The sequence below is a fragment of the Streptopelia decaocto genome, assembly GCF_964273445.1.
Source record: "Streptopelia decaocto genome assembly, chromosome: 5".
Classification (NCBI taxonomy): domain Eukaryota; kingdom Metazoa; phylum Chordata; class Aves; order Columbiformes; family Columbidae; genus Streptopelia; species Streptopelia decaocto.
This window is the reverse complement of record NC_138659.1, coordinates 52,581,828-52,606,898: the sequence shown is the minus strand read 5'-3', so window position 1 is coordinate 52,606,898 and position 25,071 is coordinate 52,581,828. Positions and strand designations below refer to the sequence as shown.

Below are 25,071 nucleotides of genomic sequence, written 5' to 3'. Positions count from 1 at the left end.
TTTTGGGGAGTGGGGGGGAACATGCACAGATGCAGGAGGAGATGTTTAGGCTGTATGGAGGAAAGGCCATAGATAGATCTTTGCAGGGTACCAGTTCAAAGTACCTACATAATTAGGAGGTCCCTGCAGGAGTGAACTGCATTAGAATTATCTGCACAAGATATGAGTGGGCTTAACAACTAAGAGTCTTTTTCAAAATTTTCCTGTGAGCAAATAGGTGCTAAATATTTTCAGTTTGGGGGACTGAAGTTGCTGTCCATGTAAACATATGTTTTCAGTATTTTGGTTTTTAGGTCCTATCCTTGTGCTCTTCTCTGCAACACTTCTGTTTCTGAGTTAGCGAGGTTCTGTATTCAGGGTTTTATTATTTCATTGTCTCTTTTGTTTTTTTTTTTTCCTTTTCCTTCCTTTGCATGTTCCTGCTTATCTCGCAAGCACAAAGCACTGATTGAAACTCCAGGTAGAAGATAAATTTCAGAATAAGAAGAAACTTGTGTACACTGAAAAGAAATCACAGAAGGATTGTGGAGAAGAATCTGGAGTACAAGTTCTGGTATGAAATTCTAAATATTTTCTTTGGAATTCAGGTGACTGCTCTAGAAGATAAACCTCACTTAGTATAGAGTATAGCATGTAAAATAGTTCCATTGAGTCTGTGCTTGCCAGACAAAGATCATTTCTTACCAGAAAAACTGGGTTTAAATAGGTTCAGACTAGCATAGTTCCTACTCTGTTGTATGGCGTATCTACTCAGATATTTTTCATGCTTTATCCAAATGTTGAAGTGTCTTATATGTAAGAAAACGTGTTTATATGAAAACTAGCCACAAAGTCAGGACAACTTTCTAGTACTAGATTTTTTTCATGTCTGTAGCATTAAATTTGCATTTTTTTGTCTAGTAATTATTTCCAGAATTTGGCGATGTAAAAGCTCGTCAGGCTAAAACCAGGTATACTTGCATTACAAGTTGACTGGCTGGAATCTGTCACCTAATCCAAGAGAAATAGCTTAATTATTTTTAGTCTTTTATAGATGGACTTACAGGTACTATTTCAAAAGTTTTCTCTTTGTAAGTGCCAGTCAGAAGACTGGAAAGTTGCCCCATATGTTTTCTAGGCCCATATCCTAGGTACTGTTATATAGAAACACCCATTTAGTGCCCACTGAACTGAAATTCAAGTTATGATTTCGCTGTCGCTAAGTACCAACTTTCACAGTATCACAGTATGTTTGGGATTGGAAGGGACCTCAAAAGATCATCTAGTCCAATCCCCCTGCTGGAGCAGGAACGCCTAGGTGAGGTCGCACAGGAACATGTCCAGGCGGGTTTTGAATGTCTCCAGAGAAGGAGACTCCACAACCTCCCTGGGCAGCCTGTTCCAGTGCTCTGTCACCCTTACTGAGAAGAAGTTTTTTGTCAAATTTAAGTGGAACCTCTTGTGTTCCAGCTTGATCCCATTACCCCTTGTCCTATCATTGTTTGCCACCGAGAAGAGCCTGGCTCCATCCTCGTGGCACTCACCCTTTATATATTTATAAATATTAATAAGGTCACCCCTCAGTCTCCTCTTCTCCAAACTAAAGAGACCCAGCTCCCTCAGCCTTTCTTCATAAGGGAGGTGCTCCACTCCCTTTGGCTGGTATAAAATGCTGCAGGTAGAAGTTTGTTAGTTCTGTGTTCAGGGTGACCAGAAGAAAGGACAGGGACCAGAGAGAGGGGAAACTCATTACAAAAGTATTTTAACTAGGTAACACAAAACCTCGAATGAGGACCAGTACATCAGCAGAAATGAAATGGAGATAAAATCTGGCAATATTCTTAAGGTAATATAATAATGATTTCCCTACAATAGACATTTGATTAAAATGTTAGGCTAGAGAACAGCTTAACTGTGAATCAAAAAAGCATCACAAAGGAGAAGGAAGCCAAAGAATGCATATGGGGAGGGCTGGACATTCATATCCTTCCTCACTTGAAACTGCAGAAATAAGTATGTGGTGTTTAGGTGTTCATGATGCAAATAGCAGAAAACAACCCATGGGGCTATTTCTAAAATCAATATATTCCATGTAAATGTAATTAAGCTCCCCGACATAAGATGAGTTCAAATAGAAGTTTAATACATTTCCATGGGCATATTCCGGAGCCCTCATAGATCTGAGATAATAAAATGGAAGGACAGGATAAATAGCAAAAGAGAAATCACAACGTAGAAGCTGTTCGTATGTTCTGTTTTCATAGTGCCTTATTCTTCCCTTCCAAAGCACAGACTTCTGAAAGAGTATTGAAGGGTCATAGTATCATCAGCTGCCGGTGTCAAGGGGAGACAAAAGAATGAAGGTAGTCTTGGATGAATGGGCAAAGGGAATATCTAGCAGTTGTCAAATTACATTGCTCTGTTTTTGTTAATGCTGTGATCACTACTCTAATACCGAACTTGGTTCTCGTAATTGCACTTCAAGGAGGATGCAGACAAATTGAAAAGGGAAGACCTAAAAGAAGGATACAGGACTTGGGACACATGCTTTATCATGAAAGACCAGAGACACAGCTTAGTAAAAGTAAAGCTAATGTGGCACTTCCAGCCAGTAACCAAGCCATCTCTTAATATTATTTTTGGTAAACTAAATGGAAACATTTGAGATAAAGTAACTGATATTCAAAACCAGATCCTTCAGATTAAAAGAAAATCAAATGACTGTAGCTTAGCAAATGAGGTAATAAAAAACAGACTAATTCAGACCACAATTAAGGATTTATTATTATTCTTATTATTTTACTAATTGGAACTACTAATAATTGTGGTAGAATCCTTGGCGCTGGTAATTTTGAAAATTAAGAAGGATGATTTAGTCAAAGTAATCCATTGAACTTCAGGTGGGAATTAGTACAAATATGTCCTATGGTTTGTGGTGTGTGGGGTTTTTTGTTTGTTTGCTTTTAGTGCAGCTCAGACTAGATGATCACTCTGGTCTTTTTTGACTTATTATGTATTACAGTAAAGGTTGGGCAGTCAGTCTTTACTGTAAGATTTGGATTTTTAATTATGCCCAGCTGTGGCAGAGAATGTTCTGCATGCAATTAACTGCCAATAGGCAGAATTCAGCTTGCTAATTCAGTAAAAGCGGAAGAGGAGGCATGTATATCAAGGAAGTAAGATGTATTAGACAGATAAGATGTTTTCAAGTGTGGTTTGTCAGCATTTTATAAAGGTATGGCAGGATCCCTTGTGAAATACCTGGCTATTTAAATTTTAAGTGACCTTGTAGCTTCTTTTGTGGTCGGTAGTATTCAAAATGTGCACGGGAAGTAAAGCAACAGCTAGCCCTGTAGCTCTGCAAAAGATAGCCCTTGGGTACAAGGGAGAGCTATGTACTGTCCTTGCATAACATCTTGGTCTTAAAGTAGGTTAGATATCTGCTTAGTTTTCTGTAAAAATACTGTTTCCTATTTGTTCTGTATTAAACCCTTCTCCATTTATATTTTTATGTTCTTTAATAATAAACATAGAAAAGATGTGTTGTTTTAACAACTGATAAAAGCAAACTAGCTAAAGTGAAGAACGGTCCAAGATCAGTGTTCCAGAAGAGTTCTTTCTGAAAGAAGAACGCCAGACTTGAGTGTATGTCTCATATTTATTTTGCAAGTAATAAGGTTAGAGAAAATAAATATTGTGTGAAAGTGTATGCCTTAGCTTCCATAAGGTAACAAAAGGGTGTATGTTGTGTAAGTAGAAGTAACAGATGCTTGGGAATCCTAAATTCCCAGAATTCCAATCTTTCAGGCTTCTTCTCTTCATTTTGGCAGATTTTTTCATACCACTGCTAGAAAATGAATATTTTATTAAATTTGATAAACATCTTTGTCAATAACCACATTCTTTAAGTCATCTTTGTACTATATTCCAGTGCTGTGCAAGAACAAGCTTTGCCTCAGATGTACAGTAATCTTTAAGCCCCTGTAAGAGATACTCAGTTTAAGAACTAGATTACACTAGTTCTGCCTTACATAGTGTTTTTCACATGTGTGACTGTGATGCAGTGTTTATTTTAAGAGTCAAAAGCTACAGGTTCAAATCCCCCTGAAGTCAATAGGGAAAATTGCTTGCAACAACTTTTAACTTATAGCCTGTACATTTTTATTTCTATTTTATCCTTAAAATTTCTGTATGAAAATCTACTGCTAAGAGGTTTTTTATTTTTGATGTAATACAGCATTTTCATGCTCAGAGAGAGGCCATTAAGAATATTCAGTAATACAAATGGTGCTTTACTATGAATGCAGTAAAAGTAAGAAGTATCCATGAGATGGCACTCAAAAATACTATCATTTGTATCTAGTAAATTACCATTTAAAAAAAAAAAGTTAATATCTTGATATAAATATGTATCTGTTATGAGATCATGTCATTATTCTATATGGCTTCTTACATAGTGTTTATTGCCATATAAATGAAACCTTTCCCAGCAGTGTGTTAAACAATATGCGTAACATCTGTCACATGTTTTTAACACATCCTCTCCCTCCCTGAACTCCCCTCTTTTCCATTTTTATGGCTGATCATGACATTATGTGGCATGGAATGTCTCTTTGGTTAGTTCAGGTCATCTGCCTGGTTGTGTCCTCTTGCAACATGTTGGGCACCCCTCAGTTTTCATTATGGTGGGTAGTGAGAAAGTAGTGAGAAAGAGAGAAGGCCTTGATGCTGTGCAAACACACATAGCCAGAACATTAGTCTGTTACCAGCATTGTTCTGGTCACAAATGTAACACAGCGCCATACGAGCTGCTATGGAGAAAGTTAACTCTAGCCTAGTCAGGCCCAGTATAGTTATTTAGCAGGATGACCTAGGAAGAATTTGAGACTTAAACTATAAAAAGCAATAGATAGCATCTGAATAACAAAATATTTGTCAGGAACGAAGTAGACAGTCTTTTATAGATAACCTTAGTGCTTTTGAACACATCGTTTCTATGATGGGGGGCATGATGAATATTTCTAACATTGACAAAGAAATCTACACATCAAAGATATTCAGGGTGTATATTTAAGCAGAGTGTCCCACTGAAGTTGTTCAAGATTTGAATGAATTGAAAACTAAGAGTTTAGGTTTGTCTTGGACACAAATTTCTACTTAGGTCAGTAAGTGCTCTGTTTCATTCCTTTTACTGCAGAAAGCAGACTACAGTTCTGTACATTGCGTAATGCTCAACTTTCTCAAACAAGAGTGTTTATTTTCTTGTGCAGGAGTCTTTTGGATGTTTTGCCTAAATGTCTTATGTTTCCACCCACTCCTGTCTAACATAATGCATTTCTTTTATAGAGAAATTGAGATCTGAAAGATCACATTTGGCATTAGTCTCTAGTGAAACTGAAATTTTGCTGGAATCTATTGAGAGTTTTGCAGGTTTACTAGCACTGCTGTTTTGGGAATAGAGCAAAAAGGTTGCTGTTATTTTTGTTGACATGGAGTCTGTAGGGATGTAAGCAGACTAGCATTCCTCATGTGGGCAGTTTCCTTTCCATAACAATGTTTGAATATTGCACTGAAACCTTATTCTTTCTGTATCTCTGCTAACATGTCATTAGTGACATGAGTCACTGACTCCACTGTGAAGTAAAGAGTTCGCTTGAATGCTTATGAAGTGTCAAACTACTTCAGACAGAGTAGAAGGTATTTACAGTATCTAACCATCCTGGGTTTGGGAGGTGTGAGGAAGGGACTAGAAAAAATAATGAAATTTGGCATTTTTATATGAGCAGTTTCTGCCTGTGCAGTGGTCATCACAACCTAACCAAAGATAACGAAACATCCATGGGATTATAATGCAATCTTTGTGGGTTCAAGACTAAGAAGTGTAATAGAGCAGTAGACCACAAGTCCACTTTAGTTCTTAATAGTGTTCACATGCTTCTAGAACATTTTTATTAGATAATGTAGTGCTGGAATTTTCTCACATAGGAGTGCTTACAGGAGTTAGGACGAGTGGCACTTTGCTCTCCCACTTACCAATGCACTAGGGACACCAGCAGTATCCTTTATTTGACATCTTCCCTCCTAGTTATTGGGAAACTGCAGTACTTGTGCATGTGTGGAATTAAGAGTATTTTACAAGTACACTTCTAACCGTGCTGCAAAGAAGGGGTAGAGCAGTGGATGTTGTCTACTTTGACTTCAGCAAGGCTTTTGACACTGTCCCTCACAAACTCCTCATAGGCAAGCTCAAGAAGTGCAGGCTGGATGAATGCATGGTGAGATGGATCATGAACTGACTGGATGGCAGAGCTCAGAGCGTTGTGATCAACAGTGCAGAGTCTGATTGGAGGCCTGTAGTTAGTGAGGTTCCCCAGGGGTCAGTGCTTGGTCCAGTCCTGTCCAACCTTTTCATCAGTGACCTGGATGAAGAGACTGAGTGCACCCTCAGCAAGTTTGTTGATAATACCAAACTGGGAGGAAGGGCTGACACACCAGAAGGCTGTGCTGCCATCCAGCGAGACCTGGACAGGCGGGAGGACTGGGCAGAGAAGAATCTGATGAAGTTTAACAAGGGCAGGTGTAGGGTCCTATACCTGGGGAGGACCGGGCACCAGTAGAGGTTAGAGGTAGACCTGCTGGAAAGTAGCACTGCAGAGAAGGGCTTGGGAGTTCTGGTCGACAACAGGTTCACCATGAGTCAGGGGAAAGGGACCTGGGGGTCCTGGTGGACAGCAGGATGACCATGAGCCAGCACTGTGCCCTTGTAGCCAAGAAAGCCGATGGCATCCCGGGCTGTATTAGAAGGGATGTGGTGTTCCTGCTCTGGCAGGGGGATTGGACTAGATGATCTTTCAAGGTCCCTTCCAATCCCTGACATTCTGTGATTCTGTGAACAATGTGCCCTTGTGGCCAAGAAGGCCAACATTACCCTGGGGTGCATTAAGAAGAGTGTGACCAGCAGGTTGAGGGAGGTTGTCCTCCCCCACTACTCTGCCCTAGTGAGGCTGGATCTGGAGTACTGCATCCAGTTCTGGGCTCCCCAGTTTAAGAAGGATAAGGAACTGCTGGAGGGAGTCCAGTGGTGGGCCACAAAGATGATTACGGGCCTAGAGCACCTTTCTTATGAAGAGAGACTGAGAGAGCTGAGTCTGTTCATCCTGGAGAAGGGAAGGCTGAGAGGGCATCTCATCGATGTTTATAAATATCTCAAGGATGGGTGTCCATAGGATGGGACCAGACTCCTTTCAGTGGTGCCCAGTGATAGGATGAGGGGCAATGGGCACAGACTGAAGCACAGGAGGTACCATCTGAATATGAGGAAAAACTTCTTTACTCTGAGGGTGCCAGAACACTGGAACAGACTGCCCAGAGAGGTTGTGGAGTCTCCTTCCCTGAAGACAGTCAAGACCTGCCTGGACACATTCCTGTGCAATCTACTCTAGGTGAACCTGCTTTAGCAGGTGGGTTGGACTAGATGATCTCCAGAGGTCCCTTCCAAGCCTAACCATTTTGTGATTCTGTGAATGCAATGATGGAGATGTTCTCTTTAAATGTCACTGCAGAATATAATATGTGTGTGTGCTTGAATCTGTAATAACATTATTTTATTTGCAACCAAAAATACTTTCAGTTAATTACAAATACGAAGTGAGACAGTATTTCTGTTTCAGTGATTGTTCATATTAACTGCTGCTTTGGAAATGAGCATAACTGCATTTTTATTTCCTTTTTAATAATGAATGTGTAGCTGTAAAACACTCTATCAGTACTAGATGTGTATTAACCAACAACCTCTTCATCACAGCAGAGGTAAAAGTACATTTAATTACATCATAGAGACACAAAAATAACTTGTTTCAGGAAGTCATGGAGTTATCGTCTGAAACTAGGCTGTGGAAACACTGATATTCACATTCATGAGATGTTTGTTAATATGAAAAGGAAAGATGAGTTGATGTGTTTAGTTCTTTGTCATCTTAAGTGGTCATTTACTCTTGCTTAAAACTGAATGCAAAAATGCAATTGAGACACAACATCCTGTTTCATTCCCGTTTTGCAAGTGTGTCCAATTACATATCTATAAATACATAGACACATACTATATAAGGTATGAAATTCTGAAGAGTCCAGCTTTTTATCTTCAAGCATTTTAGTTTGCAAAATGTTATACTTGCCTCCATATGCTGAAAATATGAGACTTAACCTTTTAATTCCTTATCAATCCTGTTCTAAAACTAACTGCAGATATCTTGATTATTTTCAGGAGCTAGTATCAACAGCGATATGAGGTAGTATGTAGGTTAAGTGTTCAATATGGCAATTTTTTTCAAAATAAAATCTCTCACCTCAGATATTAGGTGTCTGGTTTAAATGCATGTCAAATGAACATTCAGATGAAGAATAAAGTTGTGATTAACACATTGTATTGGAATTTGAGAGCTGGAAGTTTAATTCCTAGGCAGTCATGTCTCTCTGTGTTACTGACATCAGAAATTTATTAGGAAACCAGCTAGAAATATTTTACTCTTTGTGTAAAACATGCTCAGTAATGTATTCTTTTCTTCACACACTTTAGATTGGAGGCTTCTTAGACTAGATGGACTCTCAAAGGGTGTGTTTCCACTGCAGCTGAAGGTGTATTAGCTGAATTGGATATATTTGTGCTAAGTGTAATCTAGTCAGCTTTATTAAATAGCAATCAAAATAGAGTCAGGTGTTTCAGTAAATGGGACCCAGCTTGCCCTGGACCCTTGTGTGGCTAGGTTATGCTGTTGTATATTCTATATGTTCACTTCCATAATTACTGGAGTCAGCTACATTAAAAGTAGATCTGCTTTTCTCTTTCAAAAAATGTATTTTGATCAGCTTTTGTTTTAGTTCTTAACTAAATTCAACCTTTAGATTTTCTTCTGATTTGTTCTCCTGTAGAAGCAAGCTTTTTCCATGTCAAGTTTTTAGACATGTCCAGAGAAATGGGAATGGACATAGAACTGCTGTGTAATATAATTATACTGGTCTGTAATGATCTTTAGGAAAACCCAGTAGCTTTTGTTTAGTTTACACTGTGGTGCTTACAACAATGGATCCCATAGGACAATGAAGACAAGGAGGCGACAGAGCAATTGCATGCTTGAGCGTATCCCTGGTATCCATGCTGCACACTTACCAGGGATCAATGTTATGGCTGTGAGACAAGAACCCAGCATTCACCATGGCATACACCTCTGCTACATTCACCTGGCATACACCTCTGCTACAGTTCAGACTTAACTGGAATTACTAACACTTTCAGTTCACAGGTAGCCTAGAACTGCATGTAGTGAGCATATTCCAAACCTATCGAGTAATTCTGGTTAGTATTTCACAGAATCCCAGAATCACTGTGGTTGGAAAGGATCTCTGGAGATCACTTCGTCCACTGCCTCTGCTGAAAGCAAGATTGACTAGAGCAGATTGCTCAGGACCTTATCTGGTTGGGTTTTGAAAATCTCTGAGGGTGGAGACTCCGCAACTGCTCTGGGCAAACAATTCCAGTGTTCAACTAACTTTACAGTAAAAACCTTTTTTTTTTTTTTTTCTGATGTTTAAATGTTTCCTGCAATCCAATACATGTTCATTGCCTCTTGTCCTTTCACTGGGCACCAAGAAGACTCTTGCTCAGTGTTCTTTATGCCTCCCTCCATTCTCCATCAAGAATGTACAGACAATGACCAAGATCTCCCCTAAGCCTTCTTTCCTGCAGGCCAAACACTCCCAACTCTCTGTCTGTCCTCATGTGATAGATGTGCCAATCCCCAAGTCATCTTTGTGGCCCTTCACTAGACTTGCTCCAATATGTCCATGTCTCTTTTACTGGGGAATCCATAATTAGACACAGCATTCCAGATGTGTCTCACCACCTCTCCTAACCTGCTGATAATGCTCTTCATAATGCAGCCCAGGTGGCTGTTGGTCTTCTTCACTGCAAGGATGCATTGCTGACTCATGTTTAGTTTCATGTCCATCGGGACACCCAGGTCCTCTACGATGAACCTGCTTTCAAGCCTGCCAGTCCCCAAGGATATACTGGTGTGGGGGCTACTCCTTGCAAATGCAGGACTTTGCATTTCCCTTTGCTGATCTTCATAAGAATCCCATAGGCCCATTTCTCAAGCACTTTGTGGTCCCTGTGAGTGGTGGCACAACAATCTGGTGTATTAACTGCTCCTCTCTGTTTTGCATCATCTGAAAAATTGCAGAGTATGCACTCTGTCCCATCACTAAGTCATTAGTGATGATGCTGAGCAGTTATCACCCCACTATCAACCCACGGGGTACTTCAGTAGTGACTGAGTTCCAGCTGGACTTTGTGTTGCTGATCACAACCTTTTGAGACTGGCAGTTCAGCCAGTTTTCAGGCCACCTCATTGTCTGTATAGTCCAGCCCCTCTATTCAAAGCAGGCTCAATTAGACAAGTTGCCAAGGATGGAGTTCTCTGTTGATAGGTCTCTTGCTCTGTCTTATTTACTTCCCCCATCAGGTATTTATTTACATGGATAAGAACCCCCCTGAGCAAGGCTAAACAACCTCAGTTTTTTCAGCCTCTTCTCGTATGACAGATGCTCCAGTACCTTAATCATCTTAGTGGCTCTTCAGGCACTTTGTATCATAAAATCATAAACAGAGGGATAAAATTATGTGGTAGAGTAGCAGTTACATTTATTTCACTCTTTATTGTCAATATTTGCATCTCGTCTGATTAATGTTACTGTATTCTGTGGCTTTGAAGAAGATACACTTATCAAAGTAGGGATCTTCATCATCTTTTGTCTGTGCTAAATAACATACAGTATTCTTGTAAGCGGTTACAAGTTTGTTATTCTTTGGGCACTAAGTACCATTTAAATTGGCTCCTGTTTCCATCAGTGCCACTGGTTTGGACAATAACATCTCTAAGAGGTCATGTCCATAGTGAGGATGTTTTTTTTTGTAAAATTAATAATATTTGCCTTGTTACTAAGTAAAAATCATGTTTCTAAAGATTTGGACAGGTGGTCCTAGACTCCAAACAAACTATGTTGCTATTTTTCTCCTTCATCAAAAAAGTGACTGTATGTAATCCATCTGCAGCAAAACTATATACTTTCCATTTTTCTTCTCTGTAACAATCTTTGGTATGTGGCTTTGTTAGCACCACATCAATTGTACCAAAAATTGTAGTTTTCAGGAACATTATTGAGTCTCTCTGTACTAAAATTCATTACTTTGTCCTTATTGAAGAGGGACACTAACATAAAATAAGATTATTAGGAAGCAGTTTCAATACCTCACCTTGAGGGTTTTCAACTGTTTTTGCATTTTTTATACTATTCACTTTTTTGTGGGTTTTGTTGTTGTTGTTTTTTGGTTTTGTGGTTTGTTTTTGTTTGGTTGTTGGTTTTTTTTGGCAAAGGGGGTGGGGTATGAATTGCTTCACTGGTACAAATGCAGAGACCAACAGATGCAATGAATAAATTTGTACAATAGATTTAAAATATATCAGATAAAAATGTAAATTGGTAGTCTGTATTTGAAGGTATCTCTTTTGATGTATTTTGTAACAACGGTTCCTCTCATGATTTTGGTAAGTTGCTGCTTAGTGGAAGACATAGCCCCAAAATACATATTTTAGTTGCTGACTGATGGAGGGTTATGATGGCACCAGTGTTTCTGACAAGTTTAAAAGACAGAAAGATAAAACACTAGACAGCATTCCAGATTTCTCAGCAGGAAAATGTAAATCTCCTTAATTTTATTCCTACTGAGCTGTGGTAACTAAGGTCTTGTATTTAAATGTGGATTATAAAATAGACAGCATGATGATGATAGGAGCAGACTATGTGTTATATGTATGAACAAGTTCTCATAAGCCAAATACCTTGTCAAAAATTCATATTCCCATCTAAGCATTTGTGATAAAGGGAAATATTTTTAAGAGTATTATGCCTTTTATTCTTAAAGGCCTAGTAAGGATATTAGATTAGAGAATGGAGTGAGACTTTCCATGTAAATTGACAGGTGAAGCCTTCTAGCTTTAAGCCTCTAGAATCTAAGCTTAACATAGCACTGAAGAAAATAGTCAACATCTAAAAAAACTCAGCAAAGTGTATATAGGTTGTAGTAATGTAGAAAGGTCAGATATTGTATGATATCCTTATAATAATTTATCATTTACTTCAGAAAAACATCATTGAAACATATTTAACAGGCAGCTCAGTTCATTACCAGTTGTGAAAAACTTTGAAAGTGAACAGTTTTTTTGTTTGTTTTGTTATTTTTTTAAATGTGTTGATACTGTTAAAAAAGGCAGCTGGCAACGTCAAGCTGAGGTATTATATCTGAGATAAATCTCATATCTTAGCATCTCTTAGTGTTTGATCTGACTATAGGGTTTGGAACTCTTGCAATACAGATTAGTTAGAAATAGCAGTGAGGCATGAAACAATAGTAAAGAATGATGCATGCTCTCTGCTGATTTTATACACCTTTGTAAAATATAAGGAGGTAATTGTTACATATATATGTACACTGCTACCTGGATTTACATACTAAGCTTGATGCAAGTTGATAGTCAAGCACTTTAATCAGTTGGACTGTAAACTTGCATGGGTTGTGGGCACAGACAGTGAAGCGTGAATGCTCTTGTTTATGGAATGGGGGCCTACATAGGAAATATAAACAGAGTTCACTTGCCATTTAAGTATAGATATCCCTGCAGGAGAATGTAGTGAATTTAGCAAGAATCTGATTCTTGCTCAATGGCAGCTTTTTGAAGAGGAAATAAAGATCTGGTTTTATAAAGATAAAGCAAGGATATTAATAGAATGATCCAATTTGTGCATTTTCAGTAAGTGCCATTAGATATTTAAGGGCCCAAACAGACATTATTTTGTTTTTCTCAAACAACTGCATCTCTAGAAGGGTTTTGCCTGTACTATTGTGCCTAAGAACCAATTTCTTAGACTCAAAAGCATGTAAACTCCTGAAGAACTGTCTAGATTTTTTACCGTAATTTTTTTCTACAAAAGTAGTTCATGATCCTGTCTAGTTGATGAGACTGGACAAATTAGTAACGTGAGCATGAACTTCTGCAGACAGTACAGCTTTTTGGAAGCAGGATTGTTTATATTCTTTGTATTCTGGGAGGCACTCAGCCCAGCTCTTGTATAGACCCTAAAAAGAGAGTCCAAACTGCCGTAGCATACTCAGCTAAAAGCCATATGATCTCATCAGCACCGTGCTGAACTCAGACTTCCAAGCATTACAAAAAGGAAGCTCAAGATGCAAGGATCGTAAACATAGTCTCACAGATTTTGGTTGATTTTGTGCTCAGTCTGATTAAATGCACATCAACCCAGAGTAGGCTGTTTACATGCAGGCAGAGTCTGAAGGCCATGATTTTGTAATTGCAAAAAAATTTCAAACACTTTTTTGCATACTTGAGAACTGGTTTATACATCTTTTCTTTAGAAAACTTGGTGATGATAATGTGAGATACAGGCACTGCATATGCAAACTTTTATGATTTACTGCCGTCATGGGACTGAAGTTGGGAAACCAGCACTGTCAACTTCCTAAGCTAATGTGACTGCCGAATTGGCATGTGATGCCAAGTTACGGGCTGAGGAGCAATTGCTCACTTGAGAATTGCTGCTGGCCAGAATCCTGAGCTTGTCTCTCCCTAAAGCTGGCATATTATTCAAATGAAGAATCAATTAAAAGTATCAGTTTTGCTTAATCTGCTTCCATTAGCATATTGGATAAAAACTATTAATATTTCAAGATAATGCTTTCAGTAAAATGTTACCTGGAGTAACTCTAATTTGTTAATGTGAACTGTTATGTCCAAAATACATAAAGAACTTTTTTTGCTTAATCTTAGGGAAAAGTGGAGATAATGTCTTTTACTTAACTCAGTAAGCCAAATTCAGCTGTGACAATGGTCATATGATTGAATGGACTGGATCACATGGAACATGCTGCTCCACAGAGTTTGACTTTCTATATATGCTAAATTGCTGACAAAATCAGTCCTATGAGGATGTGAAGCTAAGGCTGGAGTATCTTGGTCTGCCCTTTATTTTCTCTCAATTTATCCAGAAAAACATTCAATATTTATTTTACAAGTTAAAAATGAAATTCACAAGTATCTGTGTTAGGTTTCCTCCAATGAAGCCTACTGTTTTAATTGGCAGACAACGTGTTGGTTCCAATGAATGAGAGTCTTCCCATGCAGTTCAAATGAAATGGAGTCCATCCAACATTGTGTTAAGTTAAAGATCTTATTCTTGAAAGAGCTGGAAGGAGAACTTCTGTTGAAAATCAATTGAAGTAGTTAACTCCCAAAGACATTGTGAATGTCTTGAATTTGTCTTGTAAAAGATGAAGCAATTTGGTTGCTACATTTCTATTTCCTTTCAAGCCTCTTTGTTTGCTGGTCCTGGGCATCAGCTGATTTCTTGAGGATTGCTTTTGCCGAGCTTATTGGAGTTTTAAATTTGTTTTGACTTAAGATCTAGTAGCAAGTCTTGTTTTTAATTTGCAGTGCAAGTAGATTGCATAATTGTGAAGCTGTTTGACATGTGTGATACAATTAGATTTGCATTCCTGCCAGTTTTCAACTGTAAGAAACAAAATCTGTTAGTAACAATTTTAGCAGGAGTCATTGGAGGGTTCTTACAGTTTTCCATTTCCCAGAGACTGTAAGATGACATTCTTCTAAAAGTATTTGAACACTTCACATTATTGTTTAGCTGAGCTGTATATGTTGACGTATGTGGCTTTGATATTTTCAGGGAAAAAAGAGTAAAAAAAAAAATATATATATACATATATAATATAAAATACATAATATATAACATATAATATGCAGAATGGAAGAAGCAATATAATGCTGACAGAAACAAGGATTTGAAAAAAAAAAAAAGGTAACTGAATTATAGGAAATAGCCATTAGGATGTCTTGTGGAAAAGCATGTACTTAATTTTAATTGAGACATGATTAGAAAATTTGAAACCTATGATTATACTGGCATAGAGAGGTACCTTTCCCCTGGAAGTATACATACATAGAGTAGGCAGATCCTGGAAATCCATGGAGGAGACATAGTCTTGCCCACACAGACAACTGCTATATTCAGGCTGGCCTGTGCATGTTACACCACTTGAATTTTTCTGATAATGTGGCTCTGATTGTCACTAATCGAGTTTTCTTTTTTCCCCATGGTGCAGTAGCAGGGAGACTTGAAAGAACACTAATTCCCAAGTAGATTTTCGTTGGAAAAAGCCACAGAATAAGCAGGTGACACTATTGTAGAGAGCAGAGTAAAAGGAAACTGAACTGGCAGAAGCATATAATCAGATAGCAATAGAGGTAAAGTAGCCAAGAAGGACCAGAGATCCTAAATAATAGAAAAGGCAACACAGGTGTGATTTCCATGAGTTCAGAGAAAGTCTAATGAACTATGCAGTGGAAGTGAAATAACTGGCAAGAGACCAAAAAAGTAATTCAGAAGATGCAAGATCTTTGTGGTGCATGGAGCGCAGCTGATTTAGAACCAAGGTGGGCTGTTTCAAATTATGCATCTTCTTTTAGCTGTTACCAAATGTGTGACTGTTACTTGCTCTAAGTACTTATACAGAATTGCTATAAATTTATATAAAACATAGGACTGTAAGAGACTATATGGTCATTCTCCGTGGTTTCCCACAATTGCAGGTAACCATGAAATTATGCCTATTGCATGTCAAGGGACAGAACATCATGAACCACAGAACATCTTTTTCAATACCCTATAAGAAACTAAAGGCGATGTAGTACAGGAGACCAAAGTGCATAGAAACTATAGTTTGCTGTAAGACAAAACCAGAGGAGGTTGAGGATACCACCAGTATTTTAGTTGTCTACAGTTCATAACCCCACTGCATATCATCATTTTGAAACTGAGCACAGAGGCAAATGGATTCTTGGAAGCCTCTTGATTGCAGGTCGTGTATCCTTCCCGCTGTTGTTCCACTGCCTGTGAGCAACATCTGGTGGTTCAAAGGCAAACACCTCTCTCTCCACCTTGTCACCAAAAATCAATTACATCTGAAAAGAATAAAAAATATTGTTGTGGCACAATGCAAGGCTCTATACCATAATGATGAACTGCCTTTGAAGCCAAAATAATGTCAATAAGGTCATTTTCAGAGGAAGCATCAGTGTGGCTACATGGCAGCTTATAGTGTACCTTTACTGTGCTTAAAAACAAACAAACAAAAACAAACAAAAACCCGAACAAACAAACAAAAAAAAACCAAATAAAACAAAAAACAGAAAGCAACAGCTGATTACAGTTCATACAGCTGGACACTACAGTAACTGAACCAAGAATCTGGCCAGTGATATTTAAAAGTTTTTCCCACTTTCTCTGGGAAGTTTGTACAGATTGCTTTTTAAAATTCGCAGTACCCCAGAAGCCTGTAACCACAGTTCTTAAATCTGTTATTCACAGGGAGATAGCCAAGCTGATCACGAGATCTTCCCACAGTGTGTTTAATAGTCAGATAATAATATGTTTAAAGCCAGGTGTTTTTTCACTTCAACCTCTGCATACAAGCGGCTAAAGTTAAATTGTCTCCTTCATGCAAGTCACAATTTCTAGTCAATTTTATTTCACAGTTGTGATTTTTTTTTTCTTGTGGTGAAAATCTCCCTCTCCCACTGTTACAGCCTTGCTCCTTACTTGTTTTCTGTGTTTCTGTAGCTGGGAAGAGACAGCATGTGCTTTGGCTGATCAGTATTTTAGTGTGCCAAGGAAATACTTAAAAATACAGATCTGCTCATCTTTCCCTTGGTAGAGCCACTAATTTGATTTCTTCTCCTTTACTAGCAGCAAATTCTTGTAAAACCCGTAGGAACTTTACGATTTCTCTTTTTAAAATTTGCTTGGAATTAGTTCAAGAAAGTTGGAACGCTTTGTGACACAAATTTACCTTACTCTTGAATCTATCTTGAATGCATTTGTCTTGTTTACTTATTGGCATAAGACAGATATTAGCATTTTGCAACCTGCTTTGCTACTTTAGCCTATAAAAGAAGAGTAAGCATAAAGAAAGAAATGCTGTATATATCCCAGATGTGCTATTATGCGCTAATATACAGCATCTTATATAGAGCTCACTAGGGATGAAGAAAAGCTCTTACAGTAGAAAATCAAAACTTCATTGCTGATCATTTTAACAAATTAGAGATGGGGATAAGAATGGCCTAATTCCTATCATTTCCTATCAAATCAAAGACAGTCTTCACACAGAGCAGAGTAATATTGTTTATACAATAAACCATGTTCTGACTCTGCCTAAAAAGCAAAGAAGTATGATGCATGATCCCAATATAAGGGCAAAGACATTGACAATGACAGTAAGAATTAAGTTTACTTGCTGCTAGTAAATTATAATACATGTAGGAAAGTACACAAGATGCAGCAAGGGAAGTTTCAACTAGACCTAAGGAAAAAAATCCCCAATAAGGATTTCCAATGGTCAAGGCAGGTTGTCTAGAGAGGCTGTAGAACTGCCATCCTTGGATATAGTCAAACTTTATTTGGATGAAGCCCTGAGCAATCTGATTTAACTTTAATGTTAGACCTGCTTCGAGCAGATGTATTGGACTAGATGGTGTCCAAAGGTCCCATCCAAGCCAATTAGTGTTTGGTTCTATTCTAGATACTGTTCTAGTGGAAGTAAAAGACCCAAAAGTGGTTATATTTCATCTATTTTTCATACCTGAGTAAATATGCAGTAATCTCAAGTAAGTTGCCAGCAGTTTGAGGGAGGTGATCTTCCTCTCTATTCAGTACTGATGGGGCAACAGCTGGAGTGCTGTGTCCAGTTCTGAGCTTCTCAGTACAAGAAAGATAGGAAGCAAGTCCAGCACAAGGCCACAAAGATGGTTAAGGGACTGAAGCATCGTTCATATGAGGAGAAGCTGAGAGTGTGGGGACTGCTCAGCTGGGAGAAACGAAGGCTTGCGGGGATCTTATCAGCATGAATAAATACTTGATGGGAGGGAATGAAGATGAGGATATCACTGTTTTCAGTAGTGCCCACTGATAGAACAAGAGGTAACAGGTACAAATTGAAACACATAAAACCCCATCTGATCACAAGAAAACATTTACTTACTGCGAAGGTGGTCAAAGCTGGAACAGGTTGCCCAGAGAGGTGGTGTGGTTCCCACCTGTGGGGATATTCAAAACCCAACTGGACACCGTCCTGGACAACCTGCTCCTGCTGACCCTGCTTGAGCAGAGAGGTTAGACTAGATGATCTCAGGAGATCTCTTATAACCTAAGCAATTCTGTGAAGTTTTCAGGATTTTAAAAGTCATAAAATGGCATTTCCATCAGATGTCTAGAGACTCAGTATTCAGGGAAGGTGAGTGCTGTGGCTCCCTCTAAGTATCACACAGATTGCTCCACAATACCTGTTCAGAAAAGTAGGTATTTTTTTCATGATCCCCCCAGTTCAGATATTTCTCGGTAATTCTTCCATCTACAAAATACAAGTAACTCTTAGGATAACTGGAGGGCAACTGGTGACTTGGCTAGAAACAGACTCCAGTGCAGCTCTAGAGCAGGAGTGTCAAACACAATTTCACTGGGGGCCACATCAGCCTCACCGTTGCCTTCAAAGGGCCGAATGTAATTTTAGGACTGTATAAATGTAACTACTCCTACATGGGATGTAAGGTTGTACTCATGTGGATCTACTTGTAGAATTAAAATTATTCACTCATTTCAAATGTTACTGAGAACTTGGCTGTATTGAGCAATGTTTATTTTCAGTCTGGAATTTGCCTGAGAACTGACATAAAACATAGGTGTTTTTCAAAAATGTTGGAACTGTATTAATGAGTAAAATTAATGAAATGCTTGGAGTTCACAAGTTCTTGTGCATCCTGGCTGTTCCTTTAAAAAGATCCATTTTATTCATATCAAATGCAAAGAATTACTCTGTCTCACATTAGGATGATCCAGTAGTTTTTCTGGGATTTCAACAAACTACTCCTCTATTTTGATAATGCTTAGAAAGCAGCCTTTATTTTCTGTATGTTAGACAAGCTCATATATGTAAAAATTGACTTAGTTTTTAAAAAAAACTTTTTTTAAAAAAAACTTAGTTTTTAAAAAAAAACTAAGTACTGTGTTAGAGGACACTGAGAACTGCTGTGTATGAGTCAGTTGACAGGAAAGTCAGAAGTTTAAGAAACAAGGAAAAATGAGAGCAGCTCTTCGAGTTGGACTATAATCACCCTCTCTGCAATACCATGTTTGCTGTCACTAATACATGATATTTACTCTAAATCAGTTTATTTTGTTAATTCTGTTTCATAATATGAAAATGACCATCTTGTTTGATTCAAACACTATTCCTCTCTTACCTTTTAACTGCTACAAGTAGACCAAAATGCTCACACTCTATATTTTTAAATAAACCTGTTGTATGCAATGCTAGGAGATAACTACCTTTGAAATTATAATTAATTCATAAGCATTTATTAACATAATTAGCTTCCTCGTGATATAAAGTAGGAGTAAGGATCTTTGTTATACTACTTTGATCTGATCATGAAATGAGAGCCACTTCTGCACTGCCTATTTGTTCTATTTGATGGTCTTGAGAGGTGCTGAATGCCTCAACTTTCATCATATTCAGTGAGAGTTAAGGGCACTCAGCATCTCATACATACAGCTTGGTACCAGCAGGAGCGAGCTTCTACACGGCAGAGAGACAAGGCAAGAATTTGTCATTGTCGAGGGTTAAGATTGCGGGGTGACAATAAAACCCTGGCAGATGTATTGTTAACCTCCTCTCCCCCCACTTCCCCCTCTTTGCCCCTCCCTCTCCCCCCCCTTCCACTAAGGACAGGCGATCGGGAGGAAAAGAAGGACAGAGAGAAGAGAGTTGGAAAAAATTACAGATGTTTTACTAATGCTACTAATAAGAATAGAGAAAATAATACAAAATATACAAAACCAATCTTGAAAGTCTCAGCAACTGCAGAGCCGGCCGCCAAAGTCCTGGATTAGACTCTGCAACCAAGCGGAGCTGGATTCAGTCTCTCACTAGGCCTCAGTTCTCAGGGACGACCAGCAAGATCCTCTCCTAAGGTCGGCCCTAAGCAGAAGGGAAAAAAAAGGCAAAAGGGAAAAAGGGTAAAAGGCACGAGATCCTTGTGATCTCCCACTTTTATATGAAGTATTCACGTGAATGGAATGTTATACACAGTTGGTCAGTTTCTTAGTCACTTGTTTCTCGTCGCCCCTCTCGCGAGATGTCCATCTGCATATGCTTATCAATAAGTTTGCATTCCATTGCTAGGTTTACCAAAACATGTGTCTGGTTCTCCAGGAAAATGCAGTTAATATGAAGGCTTTAGCTGACAGGCAAAATTCACTGAAAGAGAAACTTGTTTTTAACAAAACCAGGACAGTCATGTACACTGTCACCTACCTGGTAGTCCTTAAAAGAAGGGCTTCAGCTTGATGCAATCAGCTGTGTGTGTTGGCAAGTATCACAACTGCTGTGCAATTACCACTGTATGGGTTACACAGCATAAAAAATTATGTAACTATGTGTTTTTAATGTGCTTGGATAGAACACTGTGTATCCATTATTGTGTAAACATAAGCCTAGCTTATAAATTTGTTTAGAAAATGTTGAGGGTTTGTTTTGTTTTGTTTTTTTCAACAGGGACATTTGTTAAACTATGCTTTGAAATCTCACTTAGAATCCACTGTATTTTTAAAACAAATTTTACCAGTCATTTTGAAACACCCAGAGGAACAACAGCAGCTGCTTGTTTTAAATGCGTATATATGTATAAGCTTAATAACACTGTATCATGCTTAGTCCACATTCAAGCAGGGCCACTCTCATGCTCATTCTGAAAAATGTCAACTTCTGCTAAACTGACAGAATGTGACTAATTAAAATATTCAAATGAGATATATATGTAGTCTATGTTTTCTACTTTGTTAGAGTTTAGCATTCTCTAATCTTTTATTTGGCAGTGTGTATTTTATGGTATAATAACAGAAACAACGGCTAATAATAGAAGGCCAAAACCATCAAAACACAACCTTTCGTTAAACTGTACTACTTGCTGCTTCAAAAGATTTTTAGTATTATAAACTTTTGTTCATGTTGTGGAGAAACAATCTCATATAAGATGAACGTTTTATCAGAAAAATTATGCACATTCTGTTGAATTACTCTGTCAGGTTTATCGTGCATTCACCGCTGCCTTGTAAATTCTTCAATGCACCTGACTCAGTTTGGCAATTGAATTAATATAAATTGAGATCTACTGGAGGGTAAATATTCCAGGAGCAGGAATGGATGGCAGATGCAGTCCAAAGTTATTAAAGCCTTCTGCTGTTGCAGCAGGATCAAAAGGAGACTGCACTAGCAGGCCAATGCAAAATGAGTCTTTATTTCAAATGCAGAATGGAAAAGCAAAGACCTAGCACAGTCACAGGTAATATGATGGTATTGCAGCTAATACAAGAAATGCTTTCTTGTATTTTTGTTATTGTTAAAAGGAGTGTAGAAAAAACGTTTTAAAAAGAGTGCAACAGAAAAATACCATTAAGGCAGATTTAGTTTTATGGATAATTTCTAGGTAATACGGTGTACTTCTAAGAACAGGGCAGCAAGCAGCAGATGTGTTGAACCATGGAGACAGCTTTAACTTGTGTTTATCATGCTCTGGCTAGTTGGTCCTTGTTAGAGGGATGCACAACTGTTTACAGCATTTGGGCCTAACTTAGACCAGTGGTTTAGTATTTGCTTTTAAAAGCTTTGGGGGATGAGGGAGGGCAAGGATTGGAAAAAAAGAGTTTCAGTTTCACCCTTCCACAGGCAGAAGCGTAAGTTATTTTTAAGAAACAGAGTTAAGGGCCGAAGCCGGGCGAGTAACGCGCCGCTGAGAACAGGCTGGGGGCGCGGGCTGCGCTGCGACCGCTCCTGCGCTTACCTGTGCCCGGCAGCGCCTCCGCTCCCGCCTGCCCCCCCGCTCTACCTCCACGGCCCCGGACCCCCGTCCCCTCCGCTCTGCCTGCTGCCCAGGCACCGGGGCCGCCCAGGGGCGCCCGGCGGCTCCCGCTCCGGAGCGGCACTGCGGGCTGTGGCGCAGTAGGGCTCGGCCGGGGAGCAGCGCCTGCGCGCCCGTCCCGCCCGCCCTGGGACCGGCCGCGGCAGCCTGGCGGAGAGGGAAGGAGGGAGGGCTCGGAGGGGGCGGGCGGCGCACGCCGTTTCCCTTTCTCTTTCGCTGGGCGGCTGCCCGCCTGAGGCCGCTGGGCTGCGCCAGGTACAGCAGGGGATCAAGGCGGGGGGGGGGGGACCAGGAGGCGCCGCAGGTGCCGTTGCGGGGAGATCCCGGCCGCCGCCGAGCTGCGCCGCCCGTTGCCCTCTCCGGCCGGCGGGCTCCCGCGGGGCTGCGCGGCGCTGGGGCCGGGGAGGGCTCCGCCCCGCGGGGGCCCGCCGAGGCCTGCGGAACGCGGCGCGCTCGGGGGAGCGGCCAGCGGGGCGCTCGCGGAGCCACCGGCGCTGGGCAGCGGCCCCTGCACCTGTCACCGCTGCCCCGCTGCGCCCGGCAGCTCGTCCCACTGGCGGCCAGAGCCTGTCGGGGGCAGCGGCGCTGCCTCGGACCTCGGCTGCCGAGTGCTGTTATGTAAATAATAGCCCGGGTGCCCCCGCCAAGTTAATGGCGACACTTGTCCTCTGGGGCATCGTCGCCGGTGGTGTGCTACCGGGTTTACACACCTCTCTCTTTCCACGTGTGTTACAGGTAGGAAAATGACTTGCCTGGTGCTGGAATTATGAGCCATGTCCCTGTGAGACCTCCAGAATTAAGAGCAAATGCCTGGAGAAGTCCAGCTGCACAGAGCAGCGCCACAACTCTTGTGAACCACGGGCATCGACACCTCTCAAACTTGCTCCTCTGGCCCCAAGCACTCTGCCAGCATTTCCTGCCCCACGAATGGCTACTCAGAGGAAGCACTTGGTGAAAGATTTCAATCCTCATATCACCTGCTATATCTGTAAAGGCTACCTGATCAAGCCAACTACAGTAACTGAATGCCTCCATACCTGTAAGTAATCCTTTGCAAAATGTCCCTCCTTCATAAGTTACACTTCCTTGAAGCATTACATGTTTGAAGTGTTGCATGAAATGCTATACAGTTTCTGGTGGGGTTTCCTAGACACTGGTCTGCCATTTGGGTCACCCTGAGGGCACGTGAACTCTGCTTAACACCTTGTGGAGTAAAGGTCCCCCATTTTTTTCCCTGAAGCTAGAGCTGAGTGTGGAGGCTCTAGCACAAAACATGTCACTGCAGCCTGGCTGATCTCAAATAAGATCATTAGGTCAGGTGTGGTATTTTGATAATATAACTATGCTTTTGAAACTTAAGCCAGTGTATTAGTTGGCAATGTGCATGATGGATACACCAGTTTGGTTGGTACTGGCGTACGTATCTCTGTAATTTGTTCCATGACACAATGCATAGAAATACTTTAAAGTTGGCAAAATATTTATTTAGGGAGGAGATTTCTTTGAATGAAACTGACTCAGGGAAAGTTATTCAGGTTGTCTTTTGCTCCTGATACTTCTAAAATATCAGTGTGTATGCATTATATTAAGCATATAAATGGTCCTGTCAGACTCAGACATCGTATTTCCACAAGCTATATTACTTACATACTTGATTTTTTTTTTTTTTTACATTTATTCCTGAATAGAAGATGGTTTGCTTGGACTTTGAGAATTTGGCATATTTCCAAATAAAACTTGAATTATTCTAAAAGACGACTAAGGGAAAATATGTTTTGTGGTATATTTCTCATTTTTAAACCTTTACTAAAAATCAGTTAAAAGCCTTGTCTTAGTATTTCCTGCCATTTCTGCATGGTATTGTTGCAGACTTTACTGTCTTCATTATTAATTTTTACTTTATGGCGTTATGTCCCAGTATATCAAGAATGTAGAAATTAAAACATATCATTCCTATATGTTTTTCATAGTACAAAGATAATATTGTTTACTGTTATAATAATAATATTTTTAGTTTAGTTTTTGAGAAGAAATAATGTTGAACTGACTTTTTCCAAGTCTAATATCAGCTAAGGATTATGTGTTTTGTGATACTGTTCTTCTGGTTTGGGCTACTTGGTAAAGGAATTTAAGTTCAGGAAAAGAGAAGTTAAGCAAAGTGTCCTTATAAGACCCTGGAATAAGAGAGGAGTGAGAGAAGTGTATTAGCTAGTATTAAATTATCTTTCCCTTTAAAGAAGATAGGAAGCTTCCAACGTTAGTTAATTTCTTTATGGTTGAAGTGTAATGAACAGTAGTAACTTTTTAAAGGTTTTGGTGAGGGGAAAAAAAGTTGCATCAGAAATCAGATGAGACTTAGGAGAAATATTTGTATTACACTATCTTTCTGTTTAGATAATTTATTTGTTTACTTTCACTCCCACTACAGAATGATAATGACAGGAGCTTTTTTTTTCTCAGAATCTTCAGTTTGTTTTGTTCACTTGTAGATTGTGAGCTCGTCACTGAGACCTCCCTGTTACTGCCTAGGCCCCAGATTAATTTTACTGAGTTTCCATACAGTTGCATAGGTCTGCTCACAGAAAAGCTGCCACAAAATGCAATGATTTTAACTGTCTTTTGGTATGTGTCTTGTGCTACTAATTGCTGTAATTCAAAATAGTGTTGCAGAAGTTATTTTTATCACTAATACGATCAATAGTAACCAAATCAGTGCTTAATTCACATAATCTGTGTTGCTGAGAATGTTAAGTAGTAAAGTTCTGCTCTGAGAAATGTGTACCTTTTTAATAAGAGATATTTATGATGGCATTTTTGGAAATTTTGGACAGACAACTCCACCATTTACTGGGAAAAATAAGTGCAACTTGGGCAATAGCAGTACAAACTTTCCTGTCTCTGTTGGGTAGGAAATGCTTATATTACTGCAAAATAATTAATCCCCAATTTCAGTACTTTGTTTTCTCTATTG

General features: G+C 39.5%; 1 protein-coding gene across 7 annotated transcripts in view; it reads left to right on the top strand.

Moving 5' to 3' along the window:
* Positions 1 to 25,071, top strand: part of PCGF5 (polycomb group ring finger 5) — a 70,270-nt gene that overhangs the window by 13,899 nt on the left and 31,300 nt on the right. For 4 of the 7 annotated variants that reach the window (XM_082052632.1, XM_082052626.1, XM_082052631.1 and 1 more), the window contains exons 1-2: positions 22,220 to 22,355; positions 22,836 to 23,139. In XM_082052632.1, the coding sequence (XP_081908758.1) occupies positions 23,028 to 23,139 (112 nt within the window). In that variant the 5' untranslated portion in view covers positions 22,220 to 22,355; positions 22,836 to 23,027. Of the gene's footprint in view, positions 1 to 432; positions 554 to 22,219; positions 22,356 to 22,599; positions 22,719 to 22,835; positions 23,140 to 25,071 lie in introns of those variants that run through there. The other 3 variants (XM_082052627.1, XM_082052629.1, XM_082052628.1) reach the window with 3 other exon arrangements.